Genomic DNA, 14,872 nt, shown 5'->3' with positions numbered 1-14,872 from the left:
CTGCTTTCAGCTAAGATCCATCTAACATCAGCTATAATATCCCTAGCACCATGACCCCCTCGAAACCCAGCCTGGACTTCTGGCAGTTCTCCTAAATTACGAGTTTGCACAATTCGGTGGATGGAGAGAGAGGGTAAAGGACGTGAGAAAGATCCAGCGAGGATCTAAAAGCACGAGGTAATGGTGGACACAGTTCAATAGTGATGAATTTTATAAAACACAATGAATACAGATTGTATGAAACACAACGTAAATGAAGGACAGTATGAAACACAATGTATAGAAATTTTGTATGCACACCAATATAAAATAAAAATGAAAACAAAACTTTAAAAAGAAGCTCAAGTGACAATATGAAAATCTTTTAACCCAATATGGCCTAGTGGCAAGAAGCTGTGCTGCGATCTCCTAGGCACGTGGTTCAAATCCACCAGCAGCTCCACAGGAGCAGAATGGGTAATCTTCTGTGTATTAACTGCCTCTGAAAACCCACTGAGGGTCAGTTGTGGGTTGCTTCAACTCTATGGTATACAACAAGAACATTATCTAAAATGAGGAGTGTTAGAATACTTAAAAAACCCAAAACCCCCAAACCTACACTATTGAAATTGTACATTATTCTTCTTTCTCAAGAAAAAAGAAGTGGCACAGTGCATTACGTGTGGGACTGTGTGTTGCCAGTTTGGATCTGCTGCCCCCTCTGTGGGAGGAAGGGGAGTTGACCTGTACCTGTGAGATTTACAGTCTTGGGGAGCAGAGGTGGGGTCACCATGCATTGGCATCGACTCAGCAGCAGTGGATTTAGAGTGCAATGCGAGGTCAGAGGCTGAAAAGGCTTCCCTCTCCCTAGTCGATTCATTCTAAAAACATGGATCATGGAGTCGTATGGGTAGAGGGAAAATCTTAACCATATATCAAACCCAAGAAAACTGTCACATAGTAGTGTGTGATATCACCCCTTAAGGAATTCTTGTAGGTTATGAGTTGGGTTGCTAGCTAAGAGGCAATGGTTCAAAGCCACTGGCCACTTCCTGTGGAAAAAAAAATTAGGTGGCCTGTTTTCATTAAGGTTTACAACCTTGGAAATTGGATGGTTGCCATAGGTTGAACTGACAGTCAGGTGCTTTTTCTCTTAAGAAGTGGTCAAATCTGATGTCTATTTCATTCTTTGGCACGTATTTCAGGCAAGTTGCATTTCTAGTGCTTAATCCCCGCAGGTGGCTGATTGCTCCAGTACCAGAATGTGCACATCATATTATAGTCTTCGTTCTCTCAGAGACAGGAGGGAACTCTGGTGGTCTGGTCCATAGGGGCTGAGCTGCTAGTCTCTGTGGTGGGTCTAACCCACTGGGCTCCGTGGGAGAAAAGTGGGCACTCTCCTCTCATATGATTTACTATCTCAGAAACCTGCTGGAGGGTCACTATGAGTCGCTTCCAACTTAACAGCAATGAGTTTGAATATTTTAGACAGGGCTGAAGGTTATGCATGTATGTTTTTGTTTTTATTTTTGTTTTCTTGAATTATTCAAACTGTAATTTAATTTACATGCTGGAAAAAAATCACAGATCTTAAGTGTTATTAGTTCAATACTAGTTTTGGAAAAAAAAATGCACGTACTCCTGTAACTACCAAACCCCTTAAACATGAAAAAGAAAGCACGTTGGTACTTTCCATTATGGCCCCCTCTTGCCATTCCCCTGCCCCCAGGGAACTTCCACCCGTATTTTTCCCCCAAGAGTTAGTTTTACTTGTTCTAGAAGTTCATGTCGACAGAGTTTTTCTGATTTCACTCAGCATGTTGTTTTTTTATTGTGATTTGAGGGAATGTTTACAATGCGTACTGTGTTTCTCCACGCAGTTATTCTCACACTTAGCATGACTTTTGAGTCATTCACATTTCTGTATGTATTAGTCCCTCCTTTTCATTACTAAGTCATACGCATTTAGGAACATATCACAGTTTGTTCATTTGCCTCTTGGTGGACATTTGAGTTGTTTCTGGATTTTTGTTATTTAAGGATAAAAGTGTTGCTGTTATGTGCCGTCGAGTCGTTTCTGACTCATAGCGACCCTATGCACAACAGCTCTAAACCCTGCTCTATCCTGCGCCAACCGCACCGCCTCTGACACACCCATCCCGATTACCCCAGTCACCCATTAAAAAATCCTTGTACAAGAAATTTGATAAACGTGTTTTCTTTAGTAAACATCTAGAAGTGGAATTTCTGGGCCACAGAAAAGTTGAATTTTTAATATTATTTTAAAAACAGATCTATTCACTATTTTTCTAAATAGTTGCACCACTGTATTTCTACCAGCAATATATGGGAGTTCTAGCTGCCCCTTTATCCTCATTAATATATCATGTCGTCAATATTAATTTTAGAAATTCCAGTGAGTATGAGATGGTGATCCTTTGTGGTTTTAATCTGTATTACCAACACTGACAACTTTTCTTGCACATATCATTCATTTGCACATCTTCCTTCACAAAATGTCCAAGTAGTCTACTCAATCTTTTTTTTAAAATAGTGTGCCATTTTACATACTGCTGTGCTCTTTATATATTTTGGATAAAAACTTTTTATCAGATATGTGCATTATGAATATGTTTTCCTAGTCTGTGACTTTGCCTATTCACTTTCTTAATGTCTTTTGAGGAGTCTGTTGTTGTTATTAGGTGCTGTCAAATCAAGTACAACTCATAGTGACCCAGTGAACATCTGCCCTTCACCCTGCCCTAATCCATGCCATCCTCATTATCTCTGATGCACTAGAGGCCACTGCTGAAGTTACCATGTTAATCATCTTGTTGGGAGTCTCCCTCTCCTTCATTGACCCTCCACCTTTCCAAACATGATGTCTCTTTCCAAGAAATAATTTCTCCTAGCAACATGCTTCTTGAAGGCAAGAATTTTGAAGCTCTGTCTCACATACTTTGGGCATGTTGCAAGGAGGGACGAGTGTTTGGAGAGGGACATCATGTCTGGAAGGGTGGAGGGACAGCACAAGAGAGGAAGATCCTGGATGAGATGGATTGATTCAGTAACTGAGGTAATGGGGGTAGGTGTGTCAGAGAGAATGAAATTGGCTCAAGAATAGAGCAGAGTTCAGATTTGTTGTACAAAGGGTTGCTATGGGTCACAGGTGACTCGATGAGTGAAGAAGCTTCACCATCCTTGCATCTAAGAAGCACTCTGGTTGCACCTTTTCTAAAATCTGTGAGATATTCAGCACCTTTCTCCAACACCACAACTCAAAGGCATCAATTCTGTCATCCTTATTATTCACTGTCCAGCTCTTAGGTACATAGCAAGTAACTGAAAAGACCATGCCTAAATCAAGCACATGTTAGTCCTCAAACTGACATCAATGCTCTTCAATAATTTAGAGTGCTCCCTACGAGCAGACTTGTTCAATACAGCACAATACAATACAATACAATACATCTCTTGATTTCCTAACTTCTGGTACTAAGGGTGTTGATCCAAGCAAGATGAAATCACTGACAGCTTCAATTCTTTCTCCATCTACCATAAAGTTGACTGTTGGTTCTGTGGTGAGGATGTCTGTTTTCTCGATGCTGAAATTTAGCTTATATAAATTGTTACAGTTTTGTAATTTTATAATTACAGTTTCATAATTTTTCTATATCTAAGAAATCTTTGCTTACCTTCCTGTCATGAAAATATTCCTGTTACGCTTCCTGTAGAAGATTTATCTTTTCAGCTTTTACATTTAGATCTCTGGTCAATTTTTAATTGGGGTATATACTTTGAATTGTAGGCCAAGGATCATTTGATTCCCATATGGATATATGGTTCTTGAGTGAAACCCTATGATCCTTAGGGTTTTAATTAGCTGATTTTTTTGAAGGTAGATCAACAGCCCAGTCTTTCTTGTCTGTTTCCGCCTGAAAACACATCCAAAATATGAGATATAAAGTCTTTCCTCATCCTCACTTCCAAGGAGCATTCTGACTGTGCTTTCAACACAGGTTTGTCCATGCTTCTGGCAGACAATGGTATATCCAATATTCTTCACCAGCACGCATTGTTCAAAAGCACCAATTCTGTTTGTTTTCTTTATTCATTGTATCCATTATTACTCTTGTCTTTCTAATAGCTTTACTTGATGCTGCTTTTGTATGACATGAAGCTCTGGAGACACAGCACATTACATAAGATGATCTGTTAATCAAAAGGCTCGGGTGGTTCTACAACTGTGCCATGCGGGAAAGATGGCACAGGCTCTTCTTGCCAAGATTTATAACCTTGCAAACGTGAAGGAGAGTCACTATGGATTGAAACCAACTCAAGAGAAATGGAGTTATCTGGATTATGCATTGTAGAGTCCTCCGGATTCAGTTACACGCCTCTGAAGAGTGCTGGTTTTTGCTCTCCCAGGAAGTTAATTTGCGTGGTCTCTTTGAACTATTGCCCGTACAATGAGCAGCAGCTGAAGTGTCTTCTAAGGTCTTTTGGATTCACGCAGGATTTTCGTTTTCATTCTTTTCTGTTTTGCCAGACTCACTGGAGTCTTTCCCCACATAGCTCAGCTGCAGCCGAGAACTCAGGCAGTTCAGATCTGGGAGTTCCCCTCTTCTGTATCTTCACCACTTTGAGGATTTGACTTGTAACCTCCCCGTTGTTCTACCAGCACTGCATTTTGTTTTTTGGCATCTCAGAACATGAAACTTTTTCAGCTTTAGAATTTTCATTTGATTAAAATTATCATGTTATTTGTCAGAAAAAATAAACATGATAAATTCTCCATCTTTTCCTGCTTTCTTTGATCATGTTAATCATGATTATTTTCAGGTAGCCATCACATAAATTCAGTAACTGGGTCATTGATGAGTCTGTTTCTGTTGCTTGTTCTATTGATTTATATTTATGGCCACTTTTTTCCTGATTTTCCTAATAATTTTTGGTTGAATGAAAACAAATATGTATGACAAACTGTAAAGGATTTGATTCTCCTTTACTTGGCAAAGAAAATACAAGCTAATCTATTTGCTTTAGCAGAAGCTGGCTTCCAGTATCTGGGAAGAAGTTTTATTTCTGATATATCCTTACTTCTAGAATCTTGTTGTGATAGATAAGCCTGTCAGAAGTCTTAGTTGTAATCCTGGAGTATTTACCAGAGAACTCCCCTAAGTGAGGGGAGCTCTGGTGGCTTAATGGCAAGGAGCTGTGCTACCAACACACAGGCTTACAGTTCAAATTCACCAACTGCTCTGCAGGAGAAAGATGGACAATTTCCTCCTGTGCTATTTACTTCCTCTGCAAACCCACTTGAGGGTCAGCTGAGTTGGTTCTGACTTGAAGGTAGATAACAACTGGTGGCATAGTCCGTAGCAAGTTATGCTGCTGAGAGGCTCCCCACCTGCAGTGGCTTGAATGCACCAGCAGCTCCTCAGGAGAGAGGTGAGCATCTCTAACAGCTACAATTTACAACCTCGGAAACCCAAAGGAAGGTCACGATGAGTTTGAGTCTAAACTCCAGTCTCTATCTTCTAGAACTGTAAGATTTTACCGATCTCGGAAAAACTGCTTTCCACTTAGATTTCTGGCACCTCATCCCGAACACATGTCGCCTGTTGTTTGGTATAATGGTGTTGAGTCAAGTATGAGTCATAACGAGCCAATGAACAACAGATCTGAACCCATCCTATCCGGTGCCATCATCACACTCCGACATACTCGTGCCCATTGCTGCAGTCACAGTGTCCAATCAATCTCAGGGGGTCGGCCTCTCTAACCCTTGCTAATCCTCCACCTTTCCATGCATAATGTCCCTTTCTAAGGAATAGCCTCGAGCAGCAACATGTCCTAAGTATGAGAGACAAAGCTTCGCTATCTTTGCCTCCAGGGTGCGTTCTGGCTGCACTTTCCCCAAAACATTAGCTGTTTTGTTCTTTCGGCAGTCTATGCACTTCTCTAACATCACTACTCAAAGGCATCAATTGTGATTTTTTTCTGTCATCCTTAATCATCGCCCCCGATCCTGCCCGGTCCTCACAAGCACTGCTCAGGCTGAGCCCAGTGTCACAGCCACTGTGGGGACAGCTCTCCCTCTTTTGTGTTGAGCCTCTGCTTTCCCAAGCGGGGTGTTGTTCTCCAATGTATGGTCCCTCCTGATACACGTCCATAGTACGCAGGACTGAGTCCACCACCTCAGCGTCTAACGAGCATTCTTCCTCTCACGATAGATTTACGCTCTTCTGTAAGTCCACTGCTACAGTCAATAATCTTGACAAACGCTGCAAGTCCAATGCATCAATCCTTCTTGGTGAGCCTTCTTCCTTGTTCAACTTTCACAACTAAAAATACCATGCTTTGGGTCAAGTATGCCTTGTTATCAAGGTGACATCTTTGCTTTTCTTTAAAGAGGTCTTTTGCAGCAATCTTAAAAGAGTACTGGTTTCCATACATGTATTTTTTTGTGACAGAAAAGTTAATTTGGTCATAAATAGACTGCCGAATCTATTTCACTTTTAGTCTGTTCTGTACCAAAATATTCTGGAAGGAGGCAGTCAGGAAAGTTTTTATTGTCATTATTCTCACTCGATTCTTTAATTCTGACATGGGAGCTTCCATTGTTTGCATTTATAAGGCACTTCCTTGTTAAATTGCAGATAGTTTTAAAATGTGCTAGTAAAAGCTTTCTATTTACATGACTAGGCAAAAATTACTTATACATATTGCTACTGCTGTGTAACATTAAATTGGAACCGACCCATAGCTGACCCTCCAGCAGATTTTCAGAGGCTGTTAATCACTTGGGGCGGGGAGACTGCCCATTTTTCTCCCACAGAGCTGCTGGGGGATTCAAACTGCAGGCCTTTGGGACTGCAGCACAGCTTCTTACCACTAGACCCCTACAGCTACATTAAGTACCAGTAAAACTAAGTTTTTGGAAAAAAATATTGTTAAAAACCAAATTATTCTTTTACTAATCAAGATTTAGATCTGTTCATAGGGTCACTATGAGTTGTACTTGACTCTATGGCACCTAATGACAACAAACAACAATTAAGTTTAAAAAAGAAATTCAACCTGAAATTTCAACTATTTCCTTTGTTATCTGTTGCTGTCTATAAAATATTGGAACTTTCTTAATGCTTTATAAGAGGAGAAAAATAAATTCTACTATTTTTGTAATCAACACACAAGGCTTTTTTTTTTTTAAAAAAAAAGGTATATACTTAGAGAGCTCTGGTGGTCTAGTGGCAAGAAGCTGGACTGCAATCCCGGAGGTAGGCAGCTCAAATCCACCAGATGCTCTCCTGGAGAAGGAAGGGTAATCTCCTCCTGTACCAGTCAGATCCAATCTGATGGTGTACACACACACACACACACACAGAGTATATACATACATATACACAAAAACTTGTTCATACAGTCTCTTAAAAACTACCAAATGGAAAGCTTTTATTTAAAGCTGTTTCCTCGGAATTGATTTACACCTCAATTGCTCAGAACTTGTGGTAACACATTCAAGCAAGCACTTTTAACCCATGATGAAGAATTATCTATTACTCTTTAGATGAAATAAAATAATGGAATTTGCCCAACTGAGGACCACCTCTTTGGCATGTACGTTTCAGTATGACCTGGCAGAAAAGTGAAAGGAGTGCCCTAAAAAGGAGAAAGGAAACAGAGAAAAGAAAAAGAGGAATGCTCCAAAGGGCTGTTTGACTAACAGTTCTGTTTTCCCAGTTACACTCACCCCTCGTGATTAAGGGCTGCAGTTCTTCACCATCCGTCTGGAGCATGCTGGATGGCGCTGGCTTCCAAGGGTCCTTAAAGCGCACCACTTCCTTTATGGGGCCATGTGTTTTGAATGAGGGAGAGACAAAGGGTGTCTCCGCAGAGGCCTGATTATAAAAGGCAGACTCTGTCTTTGACACCTTTAAATTGGGGCTGATAAACTCTTCTTGACTTGATGACTGAAATGATGATACAGTTGCTAGCAATTCAAAACTCTGTGCAGCTGACTGCTTTTCTAGATGTTCCTGCAAGGGGTTTTCTGTGACAGTGTTTGTAACAGTCCTGTCTAATTGCTTGTCCAAATGTGTTTGTAGAGATGGACTTTTTCCCGAGAGAGTGAATAAAACATCTGTAAAATAACAAGGAAGAACTATAATAATAAAAAATAAAACGGAAAGAGCCCCATTTCAAATCCACTGCAATTTTAAGAAATAGATTCTTTACTAAAAATTTCATTTCAGGAGTCTTTTCTAGCGAATCATTTCTACTTTCTTACTATGTTTCTATTTCACCTATTTAAAGTCTGTCCAACCTATAATTGATCCATTAGCCATTTGGTGACTGGCTTCTTTTTAGAAGTACAAGCGGGGGGGAAAAATGCTTCAAATGACTACTTGTCCTTAAATATTTCTCCTTTCACTCACTCATTTGTCTCTTAACTCACTGTATTGTTAGTTATCACCAAACTTCCATCTTTCATGAGATTACTAGACAATAGCCCACATCATACTGGTCTGTCCTATTAGAACCCCAGCTACAGAGGAGCCTTTCTCCTCTGAAGGAAGAAATCGTGTCTTGTCCCCAGGGTGGTTATAAGGCTCATTAAAGAAAATCACACTTTAGGCAGCAGCATTAAGTTAATAAATCCTTTGTCTACATTAGAGAAAAAGACTAATCTTTCAGAGCTGTTCTGACAGTTACTAAAATGTTAAGTTCCATCAGGTCAGGGATCTTTCTCCATTTTATTCATTAATATCGCCAACCTCCCTAACACAGTGAGTGGAAATCACAAAGCAAAGGAGAGTTATTACACCTGGAAGGAACTGAAGGGAATGTGAATTTAATGTGGGCCTCATCTAGGAATATCTATTGGATGGAGGGCCTGGTTCAAATTTCTAAATACGTGTTGTTATAAACTTTCCATGCAAGGGCTTGTGCTCCATGAATCTGGATATGGAAAGACAGGGAAAAATACTGTGAAGAGGTAAAAGCATGAAGTTAAATGCATAACTAAACAATAGAGAGAAAAGGGAGATTCTATTCCTTGAAGCTCCCCAAAGGGAAGAAGAGAGGGGAATTGTATAATTCAATGTCAAATGTTTCCATAACAGAATGCATTTCATAGTGTAACTAGTAATGTACATGTTACTGTCATAATTTTCAGACTGAGTTAATAAAGAAAAGCAAATTTCCTTTTTTTTTTTTTTTGGTTTACCAAGCTTTGAGCGAGAGTTTATAGAGCACCTTCCACAGCATTAACTACCATTCCCACATGGTCACAGCACTCTTCCACCTCCGTCTCTATGATATCGTTTCCACTCACCCTTCTGTCTTAAGGCTTCCTGTCTGCCCAGTTTTCTCCCTTGGAAAATACGTCCCTTTTGATCTTGTATTGTTCTAAGGAGTGAGCACCTTTCTGATGTTATTGCTCATCTTACAAACATAGCTAGTGTGCAGTTGAAAGTGGAGCTGTGAGATTACGCCCCTGCTTGAGGGGTTACCTAAGGCCAGTCTTGGTGGTTTTCACCAGTCTCTAAACAGGCTCATTCAACATGAGCCTGGTCATTTTTGTGGTTTTCAGTTCTGTCCCACTCTTTTCTCCTGCTCTGTCCAGGACTCTGATGTCTTTTAGAGCAGTTAGTCAGCACTGGTAGCCACGCACCATCCAGTCCCTCTGCTCTCAGAATACTAGAGGTTAACGTCCATGTAGTCCATTAGTTTGCTGGACTGGTTGAAAGAAAAACAAATTTTCACTGACAATAAGAATCTTCATTCCCCTTTTGATTACAAGTTTGACAACTGTTGTTGTGCACCATTGAGTGGATTTTCAGAGGCAGTTAATTGCACAGGGAGAGACTGCCCATGCTCCCGGGGAGCAGCTGCTGGATTCCAACCATATACCTTTGTGTTGGTAATACAACTCCTTGCCACTAAGCCACCAGAGCTCCCAGTTGGACACTAGCTTGGGCCAAAAAGCTGCTGGCATACCACAGAATTAATTAGGCCACTGAAGAAACTGAAATTGTTCTCTTCAGGAATATTATTTTCCCAACCCTCTCAATCTCAAAATTTCTCAACCTTTAAAACTCAATTCAAATATTACTTTTTCCCACAAAGCTCTTCTTGACCTTCTCTCCTCACTCCAGCCTATTTTATAATGTTCTACACTGTTTAAATGTTATCTCGCTTATTACAAGTCTGGTCCCCTACTAATAGTAGCCTTCTCCTAGCAGCTGAGTGCCGAGTGGAACAGCGTTGTTCTCATGGGAAAGACTCAGTATATGCTCACTGGATGAAAGATGGAGATAAAAGGATAATGCCTTTGCTTTTCTAAATTGAACACAGCTGAGATACTTACAATGCTTACAGGTAACAGAAAATTGTTAAAGGGAAAGAATTCACTGCTGAGTTACTGTATAACTCTGAAGACTAAGGTGCACCCAGCTCAAGCCATGATGTCTCCAACAGCTTCACATACGTACAAAAGCTATATAAGGAAGACTGAGGAAGAGTTAATGTCTTTGAAAGATGCTATTGGCAAACAAAGAATTGTGACTATGCCATGAAGTGCCAGAAGAACGAAGAAATCAGTGCTAGAATACCCCTAAGAAATGAGGAAGTCAAAGAAACACGAAAACCTAGAGGAAATGGACAAATACTTAGAAAATCACAACCTACCTAAAATGATACAAACCAAAACTGAACACCTGAACAGAACCATTACAAAAAAAAAGAAATTGAAAAGGTAATAAAACAACTTCCAGCCAAAAAAACCTCTGGACCAGATGGATTTTGTTGTTGTTGTGTGCTGTCGAGTTGCGTCTGACTCACAGCCCTAAATCAACAGTCCTAAATCCTCTCTATCCTCTAACAATTGTATTGTCTCTGATGCACCTACCCCCATTACCCAAATCACTAAATCAATCCATCTCATCGAGGGTCTTCCTCTTCTGCGCTGTCACTCCTCACTCTCAAGCATGATGTCCCTCCCCAAGGACTGGTCTCTTCATGCAACATGTCCAATGTATGTCAGACAAAGCTTCAGAATCCTTGCCTCCAAGGAGCAGCCTGGTTTAAACCCCTCCAGGATAAACCTGTTTGCTCTCTTAGCAGTCCATGGAATATTCAGTACTCTTCTCCAACACCACAGCTCAAAAACATCAATTCTTCTATCATCCCTAGTCATTGTCCAGCTTTCTGATGCATAGCAAGTGATTGCAAAGACCATGGCCTGGATGAAGCGCAACTTAGTCTCCAGACTGACATCATAGCTTTTCAGAACTTTGGAGAGGTTCCTAACAGCAGACTTTCTCATCGCAATATGTCTTTTAATTTCCTGGCTGCTGGTGCCAAGAGTGTTGATTGTGGAGCCAAGCAAACTAAAGCTGTGAACAATCTCAATCTCTTCACCATCTATCATGATGCTTGCCAATCGGCTCAGTTTTGTGAATCTTTGTTTTCTTGATATTGAGCTTCAATCCATATTGCAGTTCTTGACCTTCTGTAGCAAGAGCTTCAGATCCTCTTCAATTCCAGCAATCAGGGTTTTGTCATCTGTTTAACATCCAATCCTGATGCCACATTTCTCCTCATAGAGCCCAGCCTCCCAGATAATCTGTTCTGCAAAGAGATTGAAGAGATATGGACATAGGACACATCCCTGGAGTACACCCTTCCCAATTCTGAGCCATGCAGTGTGTCCTTGCTCTGTTCTGACGACTGCCTCTTGGCCAAAGTATAGGTTTTGCATTAGCATGATCAAGTGTTCCGGGATTCCCATTCTTCTCAGAATCAGCCACAGTTTGTTGTGAACCACAAAGTCTTTACATAATCAATTAAACAGACATTCCTCTGGTACTCCCATTAGCTACAATATATCTAGTACCACGACCCCTTCTAAACTCAGCCTGCACTTCTGTTAGTTCACTGTTGATGAGTTGTTCCAGTCATTTTTGGATAATCTTCAGCAGAATCTTGCTTGTATGTGATAGATAATTACCACTCTGTCAGACTACCTTTCTTTGAAATGGGAACAAATATAGATCTCTTCAGTCAGTTGGCCAAGTGGTTGTTCTCCAGATTTCTTGACACACTTGGTGAGCACAACTAGGGCAGCATCTGTTAGCTGAAATATGTAAGTTGGTATACCATCAATTCCTGGGGTCTTATTTTTTGCCAATTCTTTCAAAGCAGCTTGAACTTCCTCCTTCATCACCACAAGCTCATGCCTATATGTTGTTTCAGGAAATTCTACTGTGTTTGCCAATTTCTTTTGGTACAATGACTCTGATACTCTTTCCATCTTCTTTTAATATATTCTGGATCATTTAATACTTTCTGGATAAAAAAATATCCTGAATAAAATCCTGGTCAATAGAATCTAACAATACATTAAAAAAAATCACCATGACCAAGTAGGATTCATAACAGGTATGCAGGGATGGTTCAACATAAGAAAAACAATCAGTGCAATTTATCACATTATCAAAGCAAAGAACAAGAACCACATGATCCTGTCAATTCTGCATCAATTGACAGGATCACTGTTTTTCTTATGTTGAACTTGGAAGAGGAGAGATGGTTTTACAAGTGAATTTTATCAAACTTTCAGAGAAGAACTGTCACCAATTCTACAAAAACTATTTCAGAAAACAGAAAAAGGTGGAATTCTCCCAGACTCATTCTATGAAGCAAACATATCCTTGATACCAAAGCCAGGAAAGGACACCACCAAAATAGAAAATTATAGGCCAATATATCTCATGAACATAGATGCAAAAATCCTGAATAAAATCCTGGCCAACAGAATCTAACAATACATCAAAAATATAATTGACCATGTCCAAGTCAAATTCATAACAGGTATGCAAGGATGGTTCAACATAAGAAAAACAATCCATGTAATTCATGACATTAACAAAGCAAAGAACAAGAACCACATGATCCTGTAAACTGATGCAGAAAATACCTTTGACAAAATATAATACCCTTTCCTGAATAATACACTCAACATAATAGGAATAGAAGGGAATTTCCTCAACATAGTAAAAAGTATATTTGCAAATCCAAGAGCCAACATTGTTCTCAGTGGAGAGAAATGAAAGGCATTCCCCTTGAGAAGAGGAACTAGGCAAGGATGCCCACTATCACCTCTTCTATTCAATATTTTATTAGAAATCTTAGCGGTAGAAGTAAGACAAGAGAAGGAAATAAGAGGTATCCAAATTGGCAAAGAGGAGGTAAAATTATATGCAGATGATACTTAGAAAACCCTAAAGATTCAGCAAGAAAACTACTGGACATAGTTGACCAATTAATTCAGCAAAGTAGCAGGATACAAGATCAAGAGACAAAAAGCTATTGGATTTCCCTACGGTGACAAATAGAATATAGAGTTGGAGCTAAGGAAAACAATACCCATCACAATAGCTAATCACAAGATTAAATGTTTGGGAGTAAATCTAACTAGAAACACAATAGATTTATTCAAAGAAAAGAAAAAAAAAACCCCACATTACTACAAGAAACAAAAAGAGACCTGTAGAAATGGAAGAATATCCCTTACTCATAGATAGGAAGGTCAAAGAATGGAGCCTTCAATATGGATTGAAGCTCAATATCAAGAAAACAAAGATTCTCAACACTGGGCTGATTGGCAGCATCATGACAGATAGTGAAGAGATTGAGATTGTTCACAGCTTTAGTTTGCTTGGTTCCGTAGTCAACACTCTTGGCATCAGCAGCCAGGACATCAAAAGACAAACTGAATTGGGAAAGCCTGCTGTTAGAGAACTTTTCAAAGTATTGAAGAGCATTGATGTCAGTCTAGAGACTAAGGCGTGACTGGTAAAGGCCATGGTTTTGCAATCACTTGCTATGCATCAGAAAGCTGGACAATGATTAGGGATGATAGAAGAATTGATGCTTTTGAGCTGTGGTGTTGCAGAAGAGCACTGAATATACCATGAACTGCTAAGAGAACAAATAGGTTCATCCTGGAGAAGGTTAAACCAAGCTGCTCCTTGGAGGCAAGGTTTCTGAAGCTTTGTCTGATATACTCTGGACATGCTGTGAGGTGGCACCAAGTCCTTGGAGAAGGATGTCATGCTCGGAAGGGTGGGGGGACAGTGCAGAAAAGGAAGACCTGCGATGAGATGGATTGATTCAGTGACTTGGGTAATGGAGGTAGATGTGTCAGAGACATATGATTGGCACAGTACAGAGCAGGGTAACAACAACAACAACATGGGTAGGAAAACCTAATATTGTGGAAATGACAACCCTACCAAAGGCAATCTACATGTTCAATGCAACCAGAATATAAATACCAATTCCATTCTTCAGTGAGATGGAAAAGGAAATCTTCAATTTCTTTTGGAATGGAAAGAGACCCTGAATAATCAAAGCACTCCTTAAAAAGAGAAACAAGGTAGGAGGCATCTCACTCCCTGATTTCAAATCCTACTACCCTGTCGTGATGGTCAAGACAGTGCGGTATGGTATAACGATAGATACATAGATCAATGGAATAGAATTGAGAACCCAGAAATCAGCCCATCTACCTATGGTCAACTGATTTTGACAAGGAGATGAAATCGGTTAAGTGGGGGAATCAACAGCCTTTTTAACAAATGGTGTTGGAAAAATTCGAAAACCATCTGCAGAAAACTCTAACAAGACCCACATCTCATACCATACACAAAACCCAACTCAAAGTGGATCAAGGATTTAGGACTAAAACCAAGGACTATAAACATCATTAGAGAAAAGCTGAGAAAAACCCTAGAAGCCCTAATCCACAACATGAACAGTCTCCCAAGCATTCTGAAACACCTTAAACCCAGAGAGGATAAAATAGATGAATGTGACCTCCTAA

The 14,872-nt window shown here is 40.0% G+C and overlaps 1 protein-coding gene across 1 annotated transcript in view; it reads right to left on the bottom strand.

Moving 5' to 3' along the window:
* The window catches only part of ENTHD1 (ENTH domain containing 1), a 272,373-nt gene that overhangs the window by 24,297 nt on the left and 233,204 nt on the right, over positions 1-14,872 (bottom strand). The window contains 1 exon segment of the mRNA XM_006890102.1: positions 7,736-8,125. Within this exon segment, the coding sequence (XP_006890164.1) occupies positions 7,736-8,125 (390 nt within the window).

This window comes from Elephantulus edwardii, unplaced genomic scaffold, assembly GCF_000299155.1.
Source record: "Elephantulus edwardii isolate Elephantulus edwardi_28Jun2011 unplaced genomic scaffold, EleEdw1.0 scaffold00086, whole genome shotgun sequence".
Lineage (NCBI taxonomy): Eukaryota > Metazoa > Chordata > Mammalia > Macroscelidea > Macroscelididae > Elephantulus > Elephantulus edwardii.
Note: the sequence above shows the minus strand (reverse complement) of the source record. Positions and strands in the feature narration are given on the sequence as shown.